Source organism: Chelonia mydas, chromosome 6, assembly GCF_015237465.2.
Source record: "Chelonia mydas isolate rCheMyd1 chromosome 6, rCheMyd1.pri.v2, whole genome shotgun sequence".
NCBI classification, from domain to species: domain Eukaryota; kingdom Metazoa; phylum Chordata; order Testudines; family Cheloniidae; genus Chelonia; species Chelonia mydas.
Window position 1 is genome coordinate 115,834,615 of NC_051246.2, and position 25,141 is coordinate 115,859,755.

General features: G+C 44.6%; 1 protein-coding gene across 3 annotated transcripts; it reads left to right on the forward strand.

Annotated features, from left to right (window-relative positions):
- Window positions 1-24,570, forward strand: PLD4 (phospholipase D family member 4). Of its 3 annotated transcripts, XM_043550235.1 has the most exons (12): window positions 15-151; window positions 4,244-4,333; window positions 5,520-5,643; window positions 6,450-6,658; window positions 11,668-11,851; window positions 13,010-13,130; window positions 13,563-13,690; window positions 13,937-14,137; window positions 14,831-14,970; window positions 17,700-17,865; window positions 22,513-22,609; window positions 24,121-24,570. In XM_043550235.1, exons 4-12 carry the CDS (start codon window positions 6,495-6,497, stop codon window positions 24,336-24,338), a joined length of 1,419 nt encoding a protein of 472 aa, XP_043406170.1. In that variant the 5' UTR covers window positions 15-151; window positions 4,244-4,333; window positions 5,520-5,643; window positions 6,450-6,494; the 3' UTR covers window positions 24,339-24,570. The 3 variants fall into 3 exon arrangements, with proteins under 3 accessions (XP_037756996.1, XP_037756997.1, XP_043406170.1); XM_037901068.2 differs by lacking the exon at window positions 5,520-5,643 and having other exon boundaries at window positions 1-151; XM_037901069.2 differs by lacking the exon at window positions 5,520-5,643 and having other exon boundaries at window positions 1-151; window positions 6,456-6,658.
- The last annotated feature ends 571 nt before the right edge of the window (window positions 24,571-25,141 follow it).

Below are 25,141 nucleotides of genomic sequence, written 5' to 3' on the forward strand. Positions count from 1 at the left end.
GGAAGTTATCTACAGCAAAAAGCAAATGTGAAAGGGGGCAGGGGGGACAAATGTGTTGCAGGAGATTTTGTCTGCTGGCTGCCAGAACAGCAGCTGTGAGCCTGATCAAAAGAAGGCAGAGCATTTTCACGGCAGACAGTTTGCCAAGATGGTAAGTACTTTGAAGGATTATGCTGTCATCTTGTACTTTTGGGAAACAGGGAGATGAATGCACCTTACTAATTTGAGGCACATAATACAGCTTCTATCTGTTTTATCTGGGGAGGGTGTTTTATTCTAGAGACTCATCTTTGTAAATGTTTGAAATTCGGAATCTGAAACAGTTCATTTCTCATGGAGAAAAAAACTCACCAGAAGCCCAAGTTGCTGCTCTTTTGTTGCTGTTACTATTTAACAGTCCCTTTATACAACACCATCAAAAGGGATTTTTGAGGGGGAAAACCCAACCCACCTCTATATGACGATTAAATGCCCCAACCTATGTATATCCAGGTAGTCTAATATTAGCCTGCCTGTTGAAATCTGATGAGCAAAATTAAATAAGACTTTTGTTCTTTGCACTTTGTCAGTTACTTTCAGCGACTAAAGCCTACCAAAGTCAAACAAAGCTGTTAACGAGTTGTGGTTCCTTATTGGGCTATGACTTCTGCTTTTCTTTTAAGAGTTCTGTTTGATTCCACAGTGTATTCTTTTTTTTTTTTTAATTAAACTTTGGGGCCACATCCTCAGCTTGTGTAAGTAGGTATAGTTCGATTGACTTCAATGCATCTGAGTCAGTGGTACATAGAATTCCCTAATTTGAACAAAATGGGGGTTTTATTCCATGTGCTTTTTATGGCGAGTGGGAGGCTGTTCAGATAATATGTAAAAGAGAAATGCTGCTGTCCAAACCCATCTTGTAACTGTTACTGGAAAAGAGAAGTGAAACATGATAATTACTGCTTTTGCAAGTTCTAGATGCTAAGGCATAATGTATCTGTAGGCGCATATAACAGGGCTGCAGTTCTTTCAAGGCATCCTGCCGGCATCAGACAACATGCGGCAAAGAAGCATTTAACGTGGGGAAGTGGGATGTGTTAGATGGCACCTCACAGGGCTTTCCTATATCTGAGTTCTCTGATTCCACCAAGTCCACTCAGAATGGAAGGTTTCTCACCAAGCGCTCTAGCCAGAAGCAGCAGCTGCTCGGATTGCTGCACTGGGTGGAGGGGGGAAAATGGAGCCTAGCCAGGGCAGCCCCTCTCCCCAGTACCCCATCCCAGACCCAGAACTGTGCAGGGGAGACCCCCCCATTTTGGAGGGACTAAGACCCAGGTGGTGCCTCCCGTATGTGCAGCTGCAAAAGCTGCCCCAGCAGGGACCTCTGGACATTCAGAGAACTTTCTACACGCTTGACTGGACTTTCTTTACCCTGTGCTGACTGGCTGCTTGCTCCAGGGCTCCTCCTCTGCTCCAGCAGGGGCTACAGAGTGCCATTTAAAGAGGGGGGAGACATTGCCCTTTCTCCCTCCCTCCCCCACCTGAACCTCTTCTTCCCCTCTCAGGTACATCACCTACCCCACCATCAGCCTGCCCATCCCTTCCCCCAGGCCAATGAGCCCCTACAACCATCACCTACCAGGAGCCGGAGGCTGAGCCCTTGGGAGACTCTCCCAACTGTCCCCTCCCCAGAGCCCCTGCCACCCCCACTCCACTCCTTACTTTACCCCTCCCTGATGGCGATCCTCACCTTCGGGTAACTGGTCCCTCCCTCTTCCAGTCCCGTGCCCAGTACTAGGCGGACCGGCATGGTTTCAGCAGCTGGCAGGGGAGGGCCAGGCATGCGGCACACTGCCCACTGTGCATGCAGATTGGGACGTAGGTGCGAGCTGCAACGCGCTCCCAGCCGTGACGTGCACAGCCACTCATCACGAGAGCCTCCACGCACGTGGCTGCCCGTGCGCGCAGCCAAACCCCCAGCAGATTACATCTCTTGACTGGCAACCGGCACGAGAATAGAAAATCAGCCAGGTGGCCGCCTTTTTTTCCGTGTACCTGCTTACAAATGGTGAGGCCGTAGCCTGGGCAGTGCCCCTCTCCCAGCTTCGCAGCGTATGCCTCGCAATCTCTTCCCTTCAGCCTCACTCCACACCGGCCTGCTTTCCCTCTTTTCATCTGGCCTGTCCCCCACACCACCCTTCCTTTCAATGGCCCCTTCCTCTTTTCTTTCCATTTCGGTGACCGCCTCCTAACTAAACCCACGTCCCAAACAATGTGGTGGAACTAAGATGGCGTTTGCCACCATCACATTGGTCACTCTATATCCCTTCCCCGACGTGGTGTCTGTCTTGTCTATTTAGACCGTAAGCTCTTCAGGGCAGAAATTGCTCAATACTCTGTGTTTGTACAGTGCCTAGCCCAAAGGGGCCCCATTCTTGGTTGGTCTTTAGCTGCTACTGTAATAAACATGATTAAAAATAATAATAACCAGTCCCATAGATGGAATCACAGCTTTCTCTCCTGTGCATGTGTGGGGTGTTGTTTATTATGCGTGGTTGTATTCACTCATTTTATCCTGTCATCTTTTCTTCCTCTTCTGTGTTTCTTGCTCTAGCTTCTCTACCCTTTCCTCTTGCATTCTCTTCTTTCATCTGAGTCTCTTCCCTTCCCCAAATCTACATTTCAGCATCATTGCTCCTTGATTTCCCACTGCTTCCTGAGATCTTCTCCTCCTCTTTCCTTCACTCCATCCAGCTCTTGTGAATCAGTCCCTACAGGCAATCAGTGTTGCAGATACATTATGGCTCAGGGACAGAGGCAGAGGTGTAGAAAGGAGATACAGGATAGGTGCTCATGCCATACTGGCCCCTCTTGCCACTATCAGAGCTGAATCTGCCCTTCCTCAGAATGTGCTCTTTGCTTCTGAATACATACAAATACCTAATATCCTCGTGAAGGCCAAATTCCTCCCTGAGGTAACTACAGTGACCTCGGGAGTGAGTTTGACCCTTAGGCATGTGAAGTGATTGGAAAGGCAGGGGTGGATGTGGCCTCCCGACTCCATGGGTGCACTATAGAGAGTGGGGAGGGCAAAGAGGGCCCAGGCCTGTGGGCTTGCTGCCTTCCTCATGAGGATGAGGAGCTGGGAATGGGATGGGGGCTCACAGAGGGCTCAAGCCTCTGGGGTCACTGCCCTTCTGCAGGGATGGGGAGGGCTCTGCCCTGAGTGCAGACAGGGCACTGTTCCCTGTCCTGTCTCTTCCTGAGCTCCAGCCCCAGCACGATGATGCCAACTGCAGCAACGGTTGGAGCTGGCCCCGGTTGGGGCGGGTGAGTCACTCCCCACACTACTGACAGTGGGCTCCAAACCTGAGTGGCGCTGCAACCAGATTGCATGCCAGCCACTGCCAGACCAAACCTACGCAGCACTATATGTTCTGTGGATGCAGCTGAGCCCATGCTAAAGCACCTAGGTGGACAGGCAACGCCCAGTGTAGCCACTAACGATTCTTACCCTGCCCTCGGGTGTGAGCTTCAGTGAGTCTAGGGGATGTGGCTCTGTTTTAAAGCATCAGGTACCCAACCATGTTTCCACTCCTTTCCGTGACTCCTGGGGGTTGCCTCTGCTAGGCTGGGAACAGCACTACAGCAGGGACACTCTGTGGCTAGAGACCTTGATGACGCTTGCATCTGGGGACAGCATAGCCTGAGCTGTGGGGTTAGCTAGTTTCCTGGAGCATGGCTGCAATGGAGAGAAGAGACTTGCAGATTTCAGCAGACCTACTTGGTCCATGTCCTAGTCTCTGACTTGAAGAGTTTACAATCTAAGAAGACAACCCCGGTGCACAAGGTAGGGAAGAAGGACAAAATATACAGTCAAAATGTTAGACAATTTAGATTTGAAAAAGATCCACTGTCCCCTCTAGCTTCTGTACTTTGGCATTATTAGTTGGCCAATTTATTTGTAGGCACCATGGTAGAAGTGGGTCTTGAGGAGAGATCTGAAGAATGAGAGAGTCATTTCCTTGCAAATTAGTTACAGGGAATGCATTCCATGTGCAAAGACTGGGCCATGTCATTTTGGTAATGTCACCAAAGTTCCATAATACGATGATTGTTCTGTACACTTGTCATTTCCAGAACTCCATAAAATACAACTGCAGTAATCTGGTTTTCTGTGCGTAACAGGCTTTATACAAATGTTGCCACAGTACTTAATTCAGTTTCTTATTTTCCCCCCTGTACATATGTTTTTGTTTTGCAGATTGGAAAAAATGCTTTTAAAAAATCCCTGCTGTTAAATGAGTATTCCTATGTGAAATTAAACTCAAATGACCAAAAAGGCATCAAAACGGTAGGTATTCAAACACACTGTGGTGTAGTGAATGAGAACTGAGAATACATAGCATTGTATCAAGATCACTGGGAAAAAAATAGCAATTTAATATTTTTATTATATGGGTTAGAATTACCAGTTGGCTTTGAGCCTGTTTGCAGCAAAGTCAGTGGCCAAAATCCTCATTAACTTAACCGGGGCCCTGATTGGCCCCACAGTGTGTGACAATATAGAGACCAGTCCTGCAGCCTTTGCTTGTGAGAGTAACGCCCACTCATGCAAGCAGTGCCATGTACTTCATTGGTGCTCAGGTCCGACAGTGACAGGAGGCAAATAGATAAACAGACAAATTTAGTGGGCCAAATCTCCAGCTGGTGTATATCAGCCCAGCTCCACTGAAGTCAATGGAGCCCTGTCAGTTTACTCACCAGCTGAGGATTTGGGCCACTGACTTCAGTGAAATTACTGTGGATTTACCCTTTAAAATGGCCTACGTAATACAGCGGATGAAATTCATCCGCAAGGCTTGGATACTATTTTAAGGGATTAAGCAATTCGTAGAGCCTTGTGTGTATATGTGTCTTAGAATCATAGTCCAGTCCCCTGCACTCATGGCAGGACTAAATATTATCTATACTGGGGTGAATGTACGCGGGTGAATGTTCCCCCTGATTTATGTCCCCACTGTCTCCAAGTAACAATCCATTAGAATTATTTTATCCACCCAAACTTGCTCCCAGTACTGTGGCATAGGGGTGCTAAGCCCAGGTTGTCTTCAACATGGATTTCTTCCCTGGCAAACCCATATTGCAATATAACCCATGCCATTCACATTCATAGGGTGGAATCCTCACCCTGTTCAAATCAATGGGAATTTTGCAACTGCCTTCAATGAGAGTGGGAATGGACTGTGAGTCACACCATTCCTTAATTAGATGATCCGTCTCTAATCTGTTAGCATTGTTACAGGTCAAAATGCTCATTTTAGGTGGGTTTGTTTTATACAGAGGTTCACCCTTCAACTGATGGTAGCATTGCAAACATTAGAGAATTTACACAAAAATTAAAACCAAACAGATATTTACACTACAAGTGGTATTTTTAGCTGTTTTCTTAGAGTGTTTAAAATCTAAGATGGAAGTTTAGTAATTGTGCTTATTTCTATTATTTACAATTATTTTTGTTTGTTCACATTTACACCTAGGGCTTATCAGGCATTTTCAAATGAATAAGAAAGGAAGGTCCACACCCTGGAGGTTTAGAGCCCAGAGATGTTGAGTGCCTTCCACAAGGTGCCAAACACTCCCAGCTCCTAAGAGTTGCAAGAGGTACTCTCTAGAGTTGAAATCAGTGGGAGTTAGGTGCCTAAATACCTTTGAGGGTCTGGGCATGACTAGGTAAAAATGATCCTAACATTTATAATTATTGCTCCATTGCTCGATCTCCTTAATATAGGAAAGTCATATAGAGGTCAGTATTATGTTGTAAGTTTCATAATGAGTGCATGGACAGTACCTGTATATAAATAAGTTCTCCAGACATTCTGGTTATGAAAGACACAGAAAACGGGAAACACCAAGCTGTTAGACCAAAATGAAACCATAAAGAGGAACACTATCGATGTCATGTACTAATGGTTTGCTAAGTTCCACTTTCCAAAGTGACATTTGAGCTATAGAAGTCTAAAAACAAACAACGGCCTGAAACCAAAAAATAGCTTTATGTTTCTGACTTGTATTTATATAACTGCAAAACTGCCTGTTGTTTTTTTTCCAAGTTTGTAAATATACAAATTATGATTATGACTCCATATTTCAGGCTGCGTTACAGATGAATATCTGCTATTCTTGTGTTAATTAAAGAAAAATGAAACATGTCAAATAAAGTTTGGGTAAAGAGAGGATTTTTAGTGTATTGGTATAAAATAAAATTTAAAAAGTAAAATCAGCCCCAAGCTCAGGGTTCTTGATCTGAATGACATATGTGGTGCAAATGAACTGTTTGATAGTAGCTGAAAGCAGAATTAACATTCAGGTACTTGTTTGTAAAGTGATAGGTACCCGGTACAGTATTAATGGCTCTTGGAAAGCTTTTCAGCTATGACAAACCATCTCTAACATGAACTCTCTTCTAGTTTCAGTCTGTACTGGTGATTTCAGTAGTTGGGTTTGTTGTCCTGATGGCTATTTACATCATAAAACCAGTCACCATAGATTTTCCAGAGGACAAAGAAACCATTATCAGCAGTTACCAGCAGATGGAGGAGCAAGGACTCTTTGGAGATATCTTGGAAGACAAGATGATTACTGAAGACAATGTCAATAGATGTAATGATTCATGCAAGTAAGCCAGATCTGATGGTTTGTAGAAAGAGAGAGAGGGTATGTCTACACTACGAAATTAGGTCGAATTTATAGAAGTCGGTTTTGTAGAAAGCGGTTTTATTCAGTTGATTGTGTGTGTCCCCACACAAGTGCTCTAAGTGCATGTAGTCGGCGGAGTGTGTCTTCAGTACCGAGGCAACAGTCGACTTCCGGAGCGGTGCACTGTGGATAGCTATCCCACAGTTCCCGCAGTCTCCGCCGACCATCTGAATTCTAGGTAGAAATCCCAGTGCCTGATGGGGCTAAAATATTGTCGTGGGTGGTTCTGGGTACATTTTGTCAGGCCCCCGTTCCCTCCCTCCCTCCGTGAAAGCAAGGGCAGACAATCGTTTTGCGCCTTTTTTCTTGAGTTAGCTGTGCAGACGCCATACCACGGCAAGCATGGAGACCGCTCAGCTCACTGTCACCGTATGTCTCCTGGGTGCTGGCAGACGCGGTACTGCATTGCTACACAGCAGCAGTTAATTGCCTTTTGGCAGCAGACAGTGCAGTATGACTGGTAGCCGTCATCGACATAGTCCTGGGTGCTCTTTTAACTGGGCGCCTGGGAAACATGGGAGTGACTCAGCCAGGTCATTTCCCTTTTAAGTTTCATCTCGTGGCGATTCAGTCCTACCGGCAGTGCACTGTCTTTTAACCTCCAGCTATCAGAAGATGATGGCTAGTCGTCATACTGCACCGTCTTCTGCCGAGCACCCAGGAGATGACGATGGCTAGCGGTCGTACTGCACAGTCTGCTGCCAGCAAGATGTATAAAGATAGATGAAGTGGCTCAAAACAAGAAATAGACCAGATTTGTTTTGTATTCATTTTCTCCTCCCTCCCTCCCTTCCTCTGTGAAATCAACGGCCTGCCAAACCCAGTTTTGAGTTCTATCCTTGAGGGGGCCATTCAGTTTCTCGCAAAGCCACCCCCTTTGTTGATTTTAATTCCCTGTAAGCCAACCCTGTAAGCCATGTCATCAGTCGCCCCTCCCTCCGTCAGGGCAACAGCAGACAATTGTTCCGTGCCTTTTTTCTGTGCAGACGCCATACCACGGCAAGCATGGAGCCAGCTCAGATCACTTTGGCAATTAGGAGCACATTAAAAACCACTTGCATTATCCAGCAGTAAATGCAGCACCGGAACCTGGCAAAGCGATACCGGGTGAGTAGGCGATGTCAGCACGGTGACGTGAGTGATGAGGACATGGACACAACTTCTCTCAAAGCAGGGGCCCTGGCAATGTGGGCATCATGGTGCTAATGGGCCAGGTTCATGCGGTGGAACGCCGATTCTGGGCTTGGGAAACAAGCACAGTCTGGTGGGACCGCATAGTGTTGCAGGTCTGGGACGATTCCCAGTGGTTGCGAAACTTTCGCATGTGTAAGGGCACTTTCATGGAACTTTGTGACTTGCTTTCCCCTGCCCTGAAGTGCAAGAATACCAAGATGAGAGCAGCCCTCACAGTTGAGAAGTGAGTGGCAATAGCCCTGTGGAAGCTTGCAACGCCAGACAGCTACCCATCAATTTGGAGTGGGCAAATTTACTGTGGGGGCTGCTGTGATGCAAGTAGCCAACGCAATCAAAGATCTGCTGATATAAAGGGTAGTGACCCTGGGAAATGTGCATGTCATAGTGGATGGCTTTGCTGCAATGGGATTCCCTAACTGTGGTGGGGCGATAGACAGAACCCATATCCCTATCTTGGCACCAGAGCACCAAGCCGGCGAGTACATAAACCGCAAGGGGAACTTGTCAATAGTGCTGCAAGCACTGGTGGATCACAAGGGACGTTTCACCAACATCAACGTGGGATGGCTGGAAAAAGTACATGACGCTCGCATCTTCAGGAACTCTGGTCTGTTTCAAAAGCTGCAAGAAGGGACTTTATTCCCAGACCAGAAAATAACCGTTGGGGACGTTGAAATGCCTATATGTATCCTTGGAGACCCAGCCTACCCCTTAATGCCATGGCTCATGAAGCCGTACACAGGCAGCCTGGACAGTAGTCAGGAGTTGTTCAACTACAAGCTGAGCAAGTGCAGAATGGTGGTAGAATGTGCATTTGGACGTTTAAAAGCATGCTGGCAAAGTTTACTGACTCGGTTAGACCTCAGCGAAACCAATATTCCCACTGTTATTACTGCTTGCTGTGCGCTCCATAATATCTGTGAGAGTAAGGGGGAGACGACTATGGCGGGGTGGGAGGTTGAGGCAAATCGCCTGGCTGCTGGTTTCGCACAGCCAGACACCAGGGCAGTTAGAAGAGCACAGGAGGGCGCGGTGCACATCAGAGAAGCTTTGAAAACCAGTTTCATGACTGGACAGGCTACGGTGTGAAAGTTCTGTTTGTTTCTCCATGATGAAACCCACCGCCCCTTGGTTCACTCTACTTCCCTGTAAGCTAACCACCCTCCCCTCCTCCCTTCGATCACCGCTGTCAGAGGCAATAAAGTCATTGTTGCTTCACATTCATGCATTCTTTATTCATTCATCACACAAATAGGGGGATGACTACCAAGGTAGCCCAGGAGGGGTGGTGGAGGAGAGAAGCACCAGGAGGGGTGGTGGAGGAGGGAAGGACAAGGCCACACAGCACTTTAAAAGTTTAAAACTAAAAACTTATTGAATGCCAGCCTTCTGTTGCTTGGGCAATCCTCTGGGGTGGAGTGGCTGGGTGGCCGGAGGCCCCCCCACCGAGTTCTTGGGCGTCTGGGTGAGGAGGCTATGGAACTTGGGGAGGAGGCCGGTTGGTTACACAGGGGCTGTAGTGGCAGTTTGTGCTCCTGCTGCCTTTTCTGCAGCTCAACCATATGCTGGAGCATATTGGTTTGATCCTCCAGCAGCCTCAGCATTGAATCCTGCTTCCTCTCATCACGCTGCCGCCACATTTGAGCTTCAGCCCTCTCTTCAGCCTGCCACTTACTCTCTTCAGCCCGCCACCTCTCCTCCCGGGCATATTGTGCTTTCCTGCACTCAGAAATTGTCTGACTCCACGCAGTTGTCTGTGCTATGTCAGTGTGGGAGGACACCATGAGCTCAGAGAACATTTCATCACGAGTGCGCTTTTTTTTTGCCTTCTGATCTTCACTAGCCTCTGGGAAGGAGAAGATCCTGTGATCATTGAAACACATGCAGCTGGTGGAGAAAAAAAAAGGGACAGTGGTATTTAAAAAGACACATTTTATAAAACAGTAGCTACACTCTTTCAGGGTAAACCTTGCTGTTAACATTACATACATAGCACATGTGCTTTCGTTCCAAGGTCGCATTTTGCCTCCCCCCACCACGTGGCTAACCCCTCACCCCCCCACCCCCGGCTAACAGCGGGGAACATTTCTGTTCAGCCACAGGCAAACAGCCCAGCAGGAACGGGCACCTCTGCATGTCCCCTTAAGAAAAGCACCCTATTTCAACCAGGTGACCATGAATGATATCACTCTCCTGCGGTTAACACAGAGAGATAAAGAACGGATGTTGTTTGAATGCCAGCAAACATACACTGCAATGCTTTGTTCTACAATGATTCCCGAGTACGTGCTACTGGCCTGGAGTGGTAAAGTGTCCTACCATGGAGGATGCAATAAGACTGCCCTCCCCAGAAACCTTTTGCAAAGGCTTTGGGAGTACATCCAGGAGAGCCGGAAATGCCAGGGCAAATTAATCATTAAACATGCTTGCTTTTAAACCATGGATAGTATTTTAAAAGGTACGCTTACCAGAGGTCCCTTCTCCACCTGGCAGGTCCAGGAGACAGCCTTGGGTGGGTCGGGGGGGACTGCCTCCAGGTCCAGGGTGAGAAACAGTTCCTGGCTGTCAGGAAAACCGGTTTCTCTGCTTGCTTGTTGTGAGCTATCTACAACCTCATCATCATCATCTTCCTCATCCCCAAAACCTGCTTCCATGTTGCCTCCATCTCCATTGAAGGAGTCAAACAACACGGCTGGGGTAGTGGTGGCTGAACCCCCTAAAATGGCATGCAGCTCATCATAGAAGCGGCATGTTTTGGCTCTGACCCGGAGTGGCCGTTCGCCTTTCTGGTAGGCTTGCCTCAGCTCCTTAAGTTTCACGCGGCATTGCTTTGGGTCCCTGTTATGGCCTCTGTCCTTCATGCCCTGGGAGATTTTGACAAATGTTTTGGCATTTCGAAAACTGGAACGGAGTTCTGATAGCACGGATTCCTCTCCCCATACAGCGATCAGATCCCGTACCTCCTGTTCGGTCCATGCTGGAGCTCTTTTGCGATTCTGGGACTCCATCATGGTCACCTCTGCTGATGAGCTCTGCATGGTCACCTCTGCTGATGAGCTCTGGCCAGTGTGGCAAGCTGCAGGTGACCATGCAAACAGGAAATTGAAATTCAAAAGTTCACGGGCCTTTTCCTGTCTACCTGGCCAGTGCATCTGAGTTGAGAGTGCTGTCCAGAGCAGTCACAATAGAGCACTCTGGGATAGCTCCCGGAGGCCAATACCGTCTAATTGCGTCCACAGTACCCCAAATTCGACCCGGCAAGGCCGATTTAAGTGCTAATCCACTTGTCAGAGGAGGATTAAAGAAATCTATTTTAAGAGCCCTTTAAGTCGAAAAAAAGGGCTTCATCGTGTGGACGGGTGCAGGTTTACATCGATTTAACGCTGCTAAATTCGACCTAAACTCCTAGTGTAGACCAGGGCAGAGTTAATTAACTGATAGAGAAATAGTCATGATGTTAACAACCTCAAAAGGAGGAAGATAGCAAAGCAACATACTGGAACCATTTATAAAGCATCACTATTTTGGGAAGATAATTAAATCTTCTGATTACACATCTCATAGGATTACAGAAGCTAGAGCCAGCAAACACTCTCCGGTCATCTTGCCCAGCCCTTGGGGTTCTAATTTAGAATTGTCCATTACAGCATGTAGAGAGGCATATTCTTCAGTGTCCTGCATGAATGACTCTCAGTTCACGAATGTTTGCCTCATGATATGCAATTGCCATTGCAGTTTTGAACTTGTGGAAAGTATTCCTTATGACATGCCTTATGAGAAAAATAGCACCACTGTGAAACCCTTATACCAAGCCTGGATGGGTCTCCTCAACATGGCACAGGAAAGAATTCATGTGGCTTCTTACTACTGGTCTCTCACAGGAGAAGATATAAATGTAAATGACTCATCATCTGAACTGGTAAGAGAAAAACAGGAATAAGCTCACATATGATCAATAGAGCAGTATACCTACCCAGTCTGGCTCCAGGACTCTCCATTGCCACAGTTTACCCTCATCTCATACCATTCTCTTGGCCTTTGGAGGTTGACATGACAGAGGCGGCTTAGCCCACCAGCCAAATCACAAGAAAGCCACGCCTTCTGGGGTACCAAAGTCCAAGCAAACACAAAACCAAAAGAGTCTTCCACCCTGATTTTCCTTTCCAAGAGTCTCTCTTCTCTTCCAAAGCTGCCCTTCCCCTGGGCTCAGCTCTGCCCTCTCCTGTCCTCTATTCCAGTGCTTCTCAAGCTATCTGATGTGGGGGACCGGCAATTTTTTTTCCCAATGTGCACACAGACCGGCAGCCAATGGCTCGCAGACCGGCACTGGTCTGCGGACCACCACTTTGAGTAGGACTGCTCTATTCAGTCTTTATGTGCTTGCCCTTGTTTGCAGGGATCACTGCTTCACCTCACTAGGTGGCAGTGTAGGAGAAACCCTTGCTCACCCTCTTCTATGGGTTTCCAGCCTTCAGAACCTGACACAATAGGGTTTTCCACTATCCCGGCTGCCCTGCCACTCCTTCCCATGTCCTCTTCCTATACTATCTGACATCCCAGTACTTCTCTCTCTCTCCTCATGACCCACAGGCTGCTCTTATCCCTCCCTCCCTCCCTCCTATGACCTTCCTGTCATATGATTTTGCTCATTTCCTTCACCTGGGAGAAGAGACAAGTGGGGCAGAGGTGCAGCTGAGCCCCTACCCTCTTAAAGGGCCAGCTCATCCTGTTATAATCCCTACTACTTTCATCGTCAAATAGAAATGATTCAGAAAATCAATTTGATGTATCAGCAGCCAATAGATTTTGTTGCTGTTTGCATTTCATCTTTGAACTCCAGAAATATTTCAGTTCTAGTGTTTTCTGTGTTTGGCTGTAATGATCTTACAGCAAATGATATTAATTGATAGGAAGCAAAGTTGTATTTATAAATTGGTTCAAGATCTTTATTTTGTGTCTTTAGTCCATCTCTAGCTGAAACTCACTTAAAGATAAAACATTCCCATCCTTGTATTGTGTGTGTTTCTTTCAAATGAAGTACCTATATTTAGAAGGTCCATGCTGTTTATTGTCATAGGGTGAAGATATTCTGAAGAAGTTTGAAAGTTTACTTATGGAGAATGTCTCAGTGTATATTGCAACAAGCCTGCCAACTTTAGCTGTAAATTCAACTGATCTTAAGGTTTTGAAGAAAAAAGGTAACTATGTAATTCACAAGGCCTCTACAGTTCTGCAGTGTTGTAAACACGGACCCAAGTAAACAATGTTGTAAACAAGGACCCAAGGATCCAATCCAGCTCATGTTTAATTTGCAATCAATGAGATGACTCACAAGGTTAAAGGTAAGCATGAGTTTAAGTGCTTTGCTGGATTGGATCCTTTGTGTATATTGATATACATTTAAGGTACTTTTCTGAAAGTTAAGCTTTAGCAAGTATACATATATTATACAAATACTAGAAATCCATATTATACAAGTACTAGAAATCCATACAGGTTCTGGTCACAACAAGAATGATACAGATTATGCTCCATTTTCATGTTAATATTAAAATTAAAAACTGTGTTGGGAATTACTTTAGCTAAATCATATTTGTTTCCCGCCCCACTTACTCAATATCTTTCCTTAGGGGCTCATGTGAGAAGGGTCAATTTTGGACATTTGACCAAAGGTGTGCTGCATTCCAAATTCTGGATTGTAGACATGAAACACATGTATATTGGCAGTGCAAATATGGACTGGAGGTCATTTTCTCAGGTCAGATGTACTTTATACTGCTAAACATAAACTCACCTCGATACACATGGTAGAGATGATATCCATGGGATACATTTCAGTGGCGTGCGAGAAACATATTTATCATTCACATATTTTATTATATTTCTCAATGCAAGCACATGACAGTAATATAAAATATGGGCACATCAGAAAAACAATGTGGGATGAAGAAAGCCTATGAGGTGTAAGAGAGCGGGTTTTGACATATGTTTACTCTCTCTGCAGGTGAAAGAAGTTGGTGCCGTGATATACAACTGCAGCTGCTTAGCCAGCGATCTATGGAAAACGTTTAGAACATACTGGGATCTTGGGCACGCTAAAGCCACCATTCCCTCCCCATGGCCGAGCAATTATTCCACCAAAATTAACAAGTATAGGCCTCTGGAAGTGCAGTTTAATGGAACCTTGACAACTGCCTATTTTTCTGTAAGCAGTTTAAAATATTTTTTGGTAAACTATGGTAAAACTATTTGCTGGAAATGTCTTATTCTGTATTTTTTCTCTTTACTCGGGCTCAGTTACACCCTACTCAGGTTGAGTAGCCACCTTATTCCACAAGTTTCCGTGAGCCTACTCATGGAAGAAGGTTCGATGCAACATGAGTAAGAGATATAGAACCAGGCCTTGTATCTTCAGATGGAAACATAGGGACAGATCTTGCCATAGGTCACTCACATTATGTAATAACTTACTGCTCAGGTCTTCCCATTCATTTGAATGAGACTACTTTAGGATTAATGCATTACTCAGTGTGAATAAGAGTGGCAAAATCTGGCCTGTAGTAAATAGTGTGTTGCAATTCTAGCCCATGATGGTTTTTTAATCTTTCTTTTACTACCTTGTAATGGCTAGTAGATTTGAAATTCCTCATTATATTAGCTATCTGATGGACACATTGAGTATATTCTGGGATTTTGGGTCCAGTTTTCAAACCTAAAAATTGTTTACACCGTTCCTGAACCTGTAAATGAATACAACTCAGGAAATTCTGTATGTGTAATGAAAACTGAGTAGAGGTTAATATAAATCAATCAAAGTTTGTTGAAAGAAAATTTAAATAGTAGGACAGGAACAGAGAAATGTACGATGATCATCAGACTTTGTTTCCCTCCTTTACAGGCCTCTCCTCCTGCGTTTTGCCCAAAGGGTCGTACTCGCGATCTCATTTCTATTATTGATGTTATAAATGATGCAGAAGAATATGTGTATGTCTCAGTCATGGAGTATTTTCCTACAACCCGCTTCAGACACCCAACAAAGTAGGAGGTTAAACCTGGATCAGTCAGTCAACTGTATTCATAACTAAATGTCCTTTGCTTTTGCAGAAATTTGTTCTTACCAAAAATGCAGCATTTCCCCCCGTCAGATATATTAATATTATTTTTTCACCCATGGAGTGAACTGAGACTTTGGACATTCTGCAGTTATGCCATTGCAAAGTGTGTGTAAAACACTACCCTTCTGTTTTGGTAGCATTTCACATTGACTTTGCTCTCACTTCATAGCTTCATAGAAATGTATGTAGGGCTGGAAGGGAGCTCAAAGAGTCATGAAGTCCAGTCCCCTGTGCTTAGGCAGGACCAACTAAACATAGACCCTCCCTGACAGGTGTTCATTCAACCTGTTCTCAGTCATGGGGATTCCACAGTCTCCGGTGGAAGCCTAGTTGTGCTAAACTACACTTATTGTTAGAAAGTTTACTGTAAGTAATTACACAGGCTGCAGGGCAATGAAGGATCAGGCCCTTTCCCTCCAAACCTTACTCAAGGCAAAAGCATAGCAGTTACAAGAACCTAGGGAGAGTAGATTAGCAGAAATATGTTTGGGGTAAAATTTTCAAAAGAAAACGTTGCTCCTCTTGGCATCTTTCAATGGTCTCTGGTCTCCCCTACTTCCTCCCATTATGGTTGCAGTATTAGCTGAAGATTCTTTGCTTTTTTCCTCCTACTTTACGAGTACTTCTATGGGCATTCAGACTCTTCACTGAAGCTGTGAACGCCTGCAGAAGGAGCGATAAAAGAAGGGAAGTAGTCGACACTATTATGGTCAGCTAGTGCTCTGTGGACCACTAGCAAATTCTCTCTGTGTTTAGAATTATATAATGACCATGAGCTTCACTCTGAGTAACACAGAAATCTGTTGAGTCATTAGGTGTTTTTTAAAAAACCTCAAAAACCCTCAGCTGCACTTGAATTAGGAAGTTTATATGCAGCCAACCTCTCTGAGTATTTTAAATTATATCTGTATCTAGCACTCCTGGGTTATCTTTGATAGAGATCATATGTAATGATGAGAGATCATATGTAATAATGTGTGTGTTGCTTCAAGTCTCCTGGGAGGAAGAGATTGAGCCCTGTGTTGCCATTTAGTTTATGCATCTATCAACAGTCATATCACGCTACATGTGCTCAGGAGTGATCATTGTTCCACAATGAACACATGACAGTGTGTATTACCTGCAGCCCTAGGCATCTATATAGAGAGATGGGTTATAGAATCATAGAAATGTAGGGCTGAAAAGGATCTTGAGAGGTCATCTAGCCCAGCCCCCCAGCACTGAAGCAGGACCAAGTAAACCTGGACCATTTCTGACACATGTTTGTCTAACTTATTCTTAAAACCAATAATGACGGGGAGTCCACAACCTCCCTTGGAAGCTTATTCCAGTGCTTAACTATCCTTTCATTTAGAAAGCTTCCCCCAATATCAAAGTATTATGTAATCACTCACCGACCAGCTGCCACCTGATGGATAATTTTGCAAATCAGACAGTTCGGAGGAAATTCTGTTTCTATGTCACATATTTGATTTTCTGTCTTTCTCTTCTCCCATTCTTTTTCACTAAGAATATTTGCATGAAAACAGGCTCTTTTTCCCCTTAGGGGTCCATTTATTAATGTTGTGCATTCTCCATTTGAAGCCTTAATCCCCCGTTTATGTTCTCGAGGGCTCGATCTGATGCAAATGGACGTTTGAGGGGGGTCCAGGGAATGCAGGATTGAGCCCTTGGACATCTCCACAGCAACCTGCTGATTAGATCAGGTTGGGCAGAAAGAAGCAGCTGAACTCGGAAGGAGCAAAGCTTCTGTTTTCATACCCAGGGGTTAATTAATTAAAAACTGGTAAAACAATGGAGAATGGTCCCTAAACAGAGTGTTTTTCAATGACTTCCAAGTCTATTATGGCTCATGGACGTGATTCTGAAAACACATGAGTAGCTCTGTTGCCGTCAGTGGGATGACGTGTGTGTGTGTGTGTGTGTGTGTGTGTGTGTGTGTAGGTCTGAGGAAACAAGCCCTAGGTCTTTGTTTTCTTGGTTAATAATTCCCTTTGGAAGCACTCAGATATCTCTCAGTGGCAGGGGAATAGGTTAAGGAAATTAACCTACCACAGTCTTGCTGGGGAAACTTGGGCAAGTTTCTGTGTGTCAGTTTCCCCATTGGTATAACAGGGCTAATAATGCTCCCTCTCCTCTGTAAAGTGCTTTATAATATAGGGGATGAAAGTGCTACACAGGTGTTAAGAGTTAGTAATTATGGGCCATATTCTGCCCTCCATGGAAGTTGTCATCAGCCTTCCCCCACAGCGTGGCTCATACAAGTGCCAGAAAGAACAGCAGTCCCTGCACTCAGAGCAGGGTCTCTACTCCTTTGTGGTCTTACAGCATACTAACAGGGACAGGCAGGGGTGGAGAGAAGGTGGTGCCGTGCCCTTTCCTCCATCTCCGCTGGCTGATGGAGTGGGACCAATGTATAGAGTGGGAGCAGCCTCTGTGCACGTGACACATCCAGGAGTCATTCTGCAAAATGTTTCCTGGTTTTCCCCAGGGCTTCCCATTGCCTTTGACTCCAGGTAGTACCTTCAAAGGAATGATCCAGCCCTACATTATTATTGCTATGGTTATTTTGTTATCAATGTGGTGGTAGATATTTCTTGTCTCAATTTTCTCGGAATGTATTTTTCTTTTCATTTACTTTCATTCCAATAGATACTGGCCAGACATTGACAATGCTCTGAGAGGTGTGGCATTCAGCCGCAACGTACATATCAGGCTTTTGATCAGCTGCTGGCTCCACACTGACCCGTCCATGTTCCATTACTTGCAGTCACTTCGTGATCTCAGTGATCCACATACCAACATCACCATCGATGTGGTAAGATAAGAAAACTCTTTTGACAGAATGGGCCATCCTTTAAAAAAAGGCAGCTTTCAAGCAGGCAGCACAACTACTTGTGTGTATAAATGTAGACCTGTATACGCAATTGCATGTGCATACAACTTTTATTACAGACCTTGAAGCAATGTCCCTTTGAAATTTGGGCCTAGGTGATGTTATTCAACATTATTCTTAACTGAACCCAGCAACCTCTTCCACTGGTTTGATTTCAGCAGCTTTCTTGGACATATTATTAGGGTGGAAAACCAGTGAATTATGAAGCATATTTACTAATGCCACTATATGAATAGTGATTACGTAGTTGCCAAAAGCTTTGGTGGTGCGATGTGATTGCCAGTGATAGATGTAAACTGAATATACAGCTGGACCATCTTAAGGACCTAGCTCAAGACTGAGCCAGCTGGCACTTGATCTGCAAGGAATCTACTTCCCTGTGGGATTTCTCATGATGATGATGATGATATTCTTCTAGAAAGCAATGGCTGTACTTATCTCAAGCAGTTTGCAATATTAGTGCAGAAGCAAAGGAATCTACAAAGAGGATAGCTGACTCATTACAATTGTTGTGGTAATTTAATTGACAAGCTCAACTTCACACCTTCTAACAACTTTCACAGCATCATCTTTCTGGTGTGGCATGGTTAAGAAATTACACTTTGTCTGATTAGTAGCACCACTTACACTTTTATGAATGGTTTCAGAGTAGCAGCCGTGTTAGTCTGTATCCATAAAAAGAAAAGGAGGACTTGTGGCACCTTAGAGACTAACAAATTTATGCATCCGATGAAGTGTTCTAAGAAGGTGTTCCAAGAAGGAGGAGTGCTAGGCAGAGACGGGCTCCACTTAGTGAAGAGAGGGAAGAGCATCTTCGCGAGCAGGCTGGCTAACCTAGTGAGGAGGCCTTTAAACTAGGTTCACCGGGGGAAGGAGACCAAAGCCCTGAGATAAGTGGGGAATTGGGATACCGGGAGGAAGCACGAGCAGGAGAACGCGAAAGGGGAGGGCTCCTGCCTCATACTGAGAACAAGGGGCGAGCAGCTGGTTATCTCAAGTGCCTATATACAAATGCACAAAGCCTGGGAAACAAGCAGGGAGAACTGGAGGTCCTGGCAAAGTCAGGGAATTATGATATGATTGGAATAACGGAGATTTGGTGGGATAACTCGCATGACTGGAGTACTGTCATGGATGGATATAAACTGTTCAGGAAGGACAGGGAGGCCAGAAAAGGTGGGGGAGTTGCACTATATGTAAGGGAGCAGTATGACTGCTCAGAGCTCAAGTATGAAACTGCAGAAAAACCTGAGAGTCTCTGTATTAAGTTTAGAAGCGTGAGCAACAAGGGTGATGTCGTGGTGGGAGTCTGCTATAGACCACCGGACCAGGGGGATGAGGTGGACGAGGCTTTCTTCCGGCAAGTCGCAGAAGCTACTAGATCGCACGCCCTGGTTCTCATGGGCGACTTCAATCATCCTGATATCTGCTGGGAGAGCAATACAGCCATGCACAGACAATCCAGGAAGTTTTTGGAAACTGTAGGGGACAATTTCCTGGTGCAAGTGCTGGAGGAACCAACTAAGGATGGAGCTCTTCTTGGCCTGCTGCTCACAAACCGGGAAGAATTAGTAGGGGAAGCAAAAGTGGATGGGAACCTGGGAGGCAGTGACCATGAGACGGTCGAGTTCAGGATCCTGACACAAGGAAGAAAGGAGAGCAGCAGAATACGGACCCTGGACTTCAGAAAAGCAGACTTTGACTCCCTCAGGGAACTGATGGGCAAGATCCCCTGGGAGAATAACATGAGGGGAAAAGGAGTCCAGGAGAGCTGGCTGTATCTTAAAGAATCCTTATTGAGGTTACAGGGACAAACCATCCCGATGTGTAGAAAGAATAGTAAATACGGCAGGCGACCAGCTTGGCTTAACAGTGAAATCCTTGCTGATCTTAAACACAAAAAAGAGGCTTACAAGAAGTGGAAGACTGGACAAATGACCAGGGATGAGTATATAAATATTGCTCAGGCATGTAGGAATGGAATCAGGAAGGCTAAATCACACCTGGAGTTGCAGCTAGCGAGGGATGTTAAGAGTAACAAGAAGGGTTTCTTCAGGTATGTTGGCAACAAGAAGAAAGCCAAGGAAAGTGTGGGCCCCTTACTAAATGAGGGAGGCAACCTAGTGACAGAGGATGTGGAAAAAGCTAATGTACTCAATGCTTTTTTTGCCTCTGTCTTCACGAACAAGGTCAGCTCCCAGACTGCTGCACTGGGCAGCACAGCATGGGGAGGAGGTGGGCAGCCCTCTGTGAAGGAAGAAGTGGTTCGGGACTATTTAGAAAAACTGGACGTGAACAAGTCCATGGGGCTGGATGTGTTGCATCCGAGAGTGCTAAAGGAATTGGCGGATGTGATTGCAGAGTCTTTGGCCATTATCTTTGAAAACTCATGGTGATCGGGGGAAGTCCCGGAAGACTGGAAAAAGGCTAATGTAGTGCCCATCTTTAAAAAAGGGAAGAAGGAGGATCCTGGGAACTACAGGCCGGTCAGCCTCACCTCAGTCCCCAGAAAAATCATGGAGCATGTCCTCAAGGAATCAATTCTGAAGCACTTAGAGGAGAGGAAAGTGATCAGGAACAGTCAGCATGGATTCACCAAGGGAAAGTCATTCCTGATTAATCTAATTGCCTTCTATTATGAGATAACTGGTTCTGTGGATGAAGGGAAAGCAGTGGACGTGTTATTCCTCGACTTTAGCAAAGCTTTTGACACGGTATCCCACAGCATTCTTGTCAGCAAGTTAAAGAAGTATGGGCTGGATGGATGCACTACAAGGTGGGTAGAAAGCTGGCTAGATTGTCTGGCTCAACGGGTAGTGATCAATGGCTCCATGTCTAGTTGGCAGCCGGCATCTAGCGGAGTGCCCCAAGGGTCGGTCCTGGGGCTGGTTTTGTTCAATATCTTCATTAATGATCTGGAGGATGGTGTGGATTGCACCCTCAGCAAGTTTGCAGATGACACTAAACTGGGAGGAGTGGTAGATACGCTGGAGGGGAGGGATAGGATACAGAGGGATCTAGACAAATTGGAGGATTGGGCCAAAAGAAATCTGATGAGGTTCAACAAGGACAAGTGCAGAGTCCTGCACTTAGGATGGAAGAATCCAATGCACCGCTACAGACTAGGGACCGAATGGCTAGGCAGCAGTTCTGCAGAGAAGGACCTAGGGGTGACAGTGGACGAGAAGCTGGATATGAGTCAACAGTGTGCCCTTGTTGCCAGGAAGGCCAATGGCATTTTGGGATGTATAAGTAGGGGCATTGCCAGCAGATCGAGGGACGTGATCGTTCCCCTCTATTCGACATTGGTTAGGCCTCATCTGGAGTACTGTGTCCAGTTTTGGGCCCCACACTACAAGAAGGATGTGGATAAATTGGAGAGAGTCCAGCGAAGGGCAACAAAAATGATTAGGGGACTGGAACACATGAGTTATGAGGAGAGGCTGAGGGAACTGGGATTGTTTAATCTACGGAAGAGAAGAATGAGGAGGGATTTGATAGCTGCTTTTAACTACCTGAAAGGTGGATCCAAAGAGGATGGATCTAGACTAGTCTCAGTGATAGCAGATGACAGGACAAGGAGTAATGGTCTCAAGTTGCAGTGGGGGAGGTTTAGGTTGGATATTAGGAAAAACTTTTTCACAAGGAGGGTGGTGAAACAGTGGAATGCGTTACCTAGGGAGGTGGTGGAATCCCCTTCCTTAGAAGTTTTTAAGGTCAGGCTTGACAAAGCCCTGGCTAGGATGATTTAGTTGGGATTGGTCCTGCTCTGGGCAGGGGGTCGGACTAGATGGCCTCCAGAGGTCCCTTCCAACTCTGTTATTCTATGATTCTATTCTAAGTGAGCTGTAGCTCACAAAAGCTTATGCTCACATAAATTTGTTAGTCTCTAAGGTGCCACAAGTCCTCCTTTACTTTTATGAATGGGACTCCTTGCTAGTGACCTCTCTGCAAATACACCAAGGTGGTTAGTAGGGTGAAAGTCCTGGCTGGGTGGGGGGTGCCCATCTTAGTGCAGATAGATGGATAGAGGAGAATAACAGAATCAAGATGGATGGATTTTTAGCAGGGAAGATAACAAATAATTATTTGAAATGTAATTTTTAATTAAAGTAAAAAAATTGTAAGGCACTGTTGCTCTTTGCAATACAACTCCCTGTCTGGGATCATCCCATTCAATTGTGCAGTAATGCTCAGCAATCAATGATGAATGCAGAATAGTAAGACTATTAAACATCTGTCTAAAACTGTATTTAGTTGTCTTTACTGTAATATGATAGCTCTTTCACAGATGGAACATTGTGAAGTACATATTATCCTTTCCTGATCGCACTGTCTTAATCCAGTTTTGCTCCCAGTGGAATCACCAGTTTGTCCAAGTTAGATTTCTTGACTAATAGCAAAATCTGTCTTATAAACCATCTAAAGCTGGAGCTTTTGAAAACATTGTCCTATTCTATTCTATATAGACTTTTATTTGAAAACAAAGAAAGTTTGCAGCATCCAATAATATAATCTATGCTTCACTCCAGTAATTCTATGTATGCTTTGTAATTATTTTCCATCCAGAAAATCTTCATTGTTCCAGTTCTGAATCACACAAACATCCCTTTCGGGAGAGTGAACCACAACAAATATATGGTCACTGATAAAGTGGCGTATATTGGTAAGTGTCCTATTTTGAATATGTATAGTTTAAGACATGATCAGGACTACAGGGTTGGGACAGAGCTGAAATGGGATTGGGTGTCATATCAAATGCTGGCTAAATTTACCATGAAGAGGGCAGAAACATATAGTGGATAGCTTTAGCAAAATATTTGCACTGGATAGAAGAGTAAAGACATGACAGGGGGAAATAATGTAGGGCAAATTCAGCAAGAGATTATTTTGTTGGATTGTGAACCATTAAGAATGAAGTGCATGGCCCTGAATGAGCGGAGATTAGTATTATTGTCAAGCACTCGCAGTAATCTCATAAATTGTGTGTTTAGATTCATGCAATGACACTTAGTATTCCAGGGGAAAAAAACGTTATTTTGCTTTAACAAAAGCTTAATGTGAGAAATCCATTGACCAGTTGTTTGTTAAGCAGTATTTCAGGAGTGGAGTGGAGGATATAGGGGCCTCAGACACCCTAAATTATTAACCACCATGTTGGCATTGATGTCTCATTCTCGTATTAGAATCCTAGATGAGAGTAAGTGATGGAAGAGGTCACCAAGTTCACCACCCTGTCAGTGTGGGTTTGTGTCCTGTTGAATTATCTTCAGAAGATAGAGGTGCAGTTAGTTACAAAGATAATTTATTTTCTACCCAAAGCACCCATTGGAATGAATGGGAGATTTGTCTGAGTCAGACCACCTGCCACAGAAACCCTACGTGCTAAAATTTGGATTTATTCACAGTGCTCAATGCTTTGTGTTATGGTAGCTGTTGACAGAGCTTCAGAAATCACATTCAGCTAGATCCCTACCTTGATGTGGGACATCTAGTTAATAGCATTGACACTTGCAAGTATAGGACACAGTGGTTGTAGGTGTTGTATTCAGCTAGACCCTGTTTTCTTGTAACAAGTAAAGTTCAGCTTCAAACCTTATTTTTGTTTAGTCTTTTTCTTCTGATAGTTTAAAAGCTTTGCAGAGTTTGCATTGTCACTGAGGTAGCTAAGGCACTGCCACCCTGAAAACTGAGAGAGAGAGAGAGTGCGGAGTGAAATAAATTTACTAGATATGGACCTGAACCAAAATATCAGACCTGGAAACCCCTCCCCCCCAATCCAAACTTTGTGGCTTGCTCCTATTTCTATAATGGGTACATTCAGTGCATCTGTGCCACAACCTCCATTGTATTAGATTCCTAAAGAGCCTCCAGTTGCCACTTAAAGTTGCTTGTCTATATTGGAGCCCTCAGATGAGAAACAGCTGGCCTGATTTTCAAAGATGCTGACGACTTGCAGCTCCCATTGAGTTTAATGGCATTTGTGGTTGTACCACGTTTCTGAAAATCAGTCCACTTATATTTAGGTGCCTTAAATATGTGTTGAAGAGTCTAACATTAGGCCCCAGGCTTGAAAATTCATCCAATGTCACATTTCCCATTTGCCTCTCTGCCCAACAAAATATTTGACATAAAATTGGTGTTTCCTTGTTAACCATCAATGTTTCTATCCTGTAGGGACTTCCAACTGGTCAAAAGATTACTTTAGTAATACAGCTGGAGTTGGGTTGATTGTCAACCAGACTTCAACAGATCCTCAAAGAAAGAAGCCAGTTATACAGGAACAATTAAAAAAGCTTTTTGAACGAGATTGGAATTCCAAATATTCAGTAAATATGGAAGATCTGCATGGGCAGAAAGACTGTTCCTGGGAAGAGGGATTAAGTTACTTATAAAGTTCAACATTTTTCTTTCTGTTTGAAATGTAATATACACGAATACATAGTTTATTTTTTATTATTTGTTAAAGAAATCATTTCCTACTAGTATGGCCCACTACTTAATGTTCTGGGAGCATAGTTCAATGTACCTGTATAATCAAATAATTTGTGGCAGTTAATATGTGAATTATGTGTATGCTGCACATGGTTAATCCATCTTTGTCAAATAAATATTTACCCAGTTTTATGTGAGACTGTCCAGTATTGTGAGCGATTGTGAAAGAAATAACCTGATTCTAATAGTAGAGATGCAAAGGGAGACAGTTATGTTTCCATGGGATCTTTAACTCTGAGTTGCCTGACTGTTGGAGGTTTTACACATGAACATTAATGTTCCACTAATATATGGTTTTCTTGTATGTGTTTAAATATTTGTATTAAAGTCTGGACAGCATTAGGCATGGGCCACACAAGCAGCAACCCAGGGCACAATAAGGACCAGATTTAATCACCTAAAGATGCAGATTCATAGATTACAAGGTCAGAAGGGACGATTGTGATCATCTAGTCTGAGCTCCTGTATCACACAGGCCACAGAGCTTCGCCAGAATAATTCACAGAGTAGATGTTTTAGAAAAATATCCAATCTTTATTTTAAAATTGTCATTGATGGAGAATCCCCCACGACCCTTCATAAATTGTTGCAATGATTAATTACTCTTACCATTAAAATTTTACACTGTATTTCCAATCTGAATTTGTCTAGCTTCAACTTCCAGCCACTGGATCCTGTTATACCTTTTCTCTGCTAGTTTGAA

Excerpts from the sequence above, each read along its gene's own strand:
- PLD4 (XM_037901068.2), top strand. Across the intron at positions 13,691-13,936 it reads ACTGGAGGTCATTTTCTCAG|GTGAAAGAAGTTGGTGCCGT; the intron begins GTCAGATGTACT and ends CTCTCTCTGCAG. Across the intron at positions 14,138-14,830 it reads TGACAACTGCCTATTTTTCT|GCCTCTCCTCCTGCGTTTTG; the intron begins GTAAGCAGTTTA and ends CCTCCTTTACAG.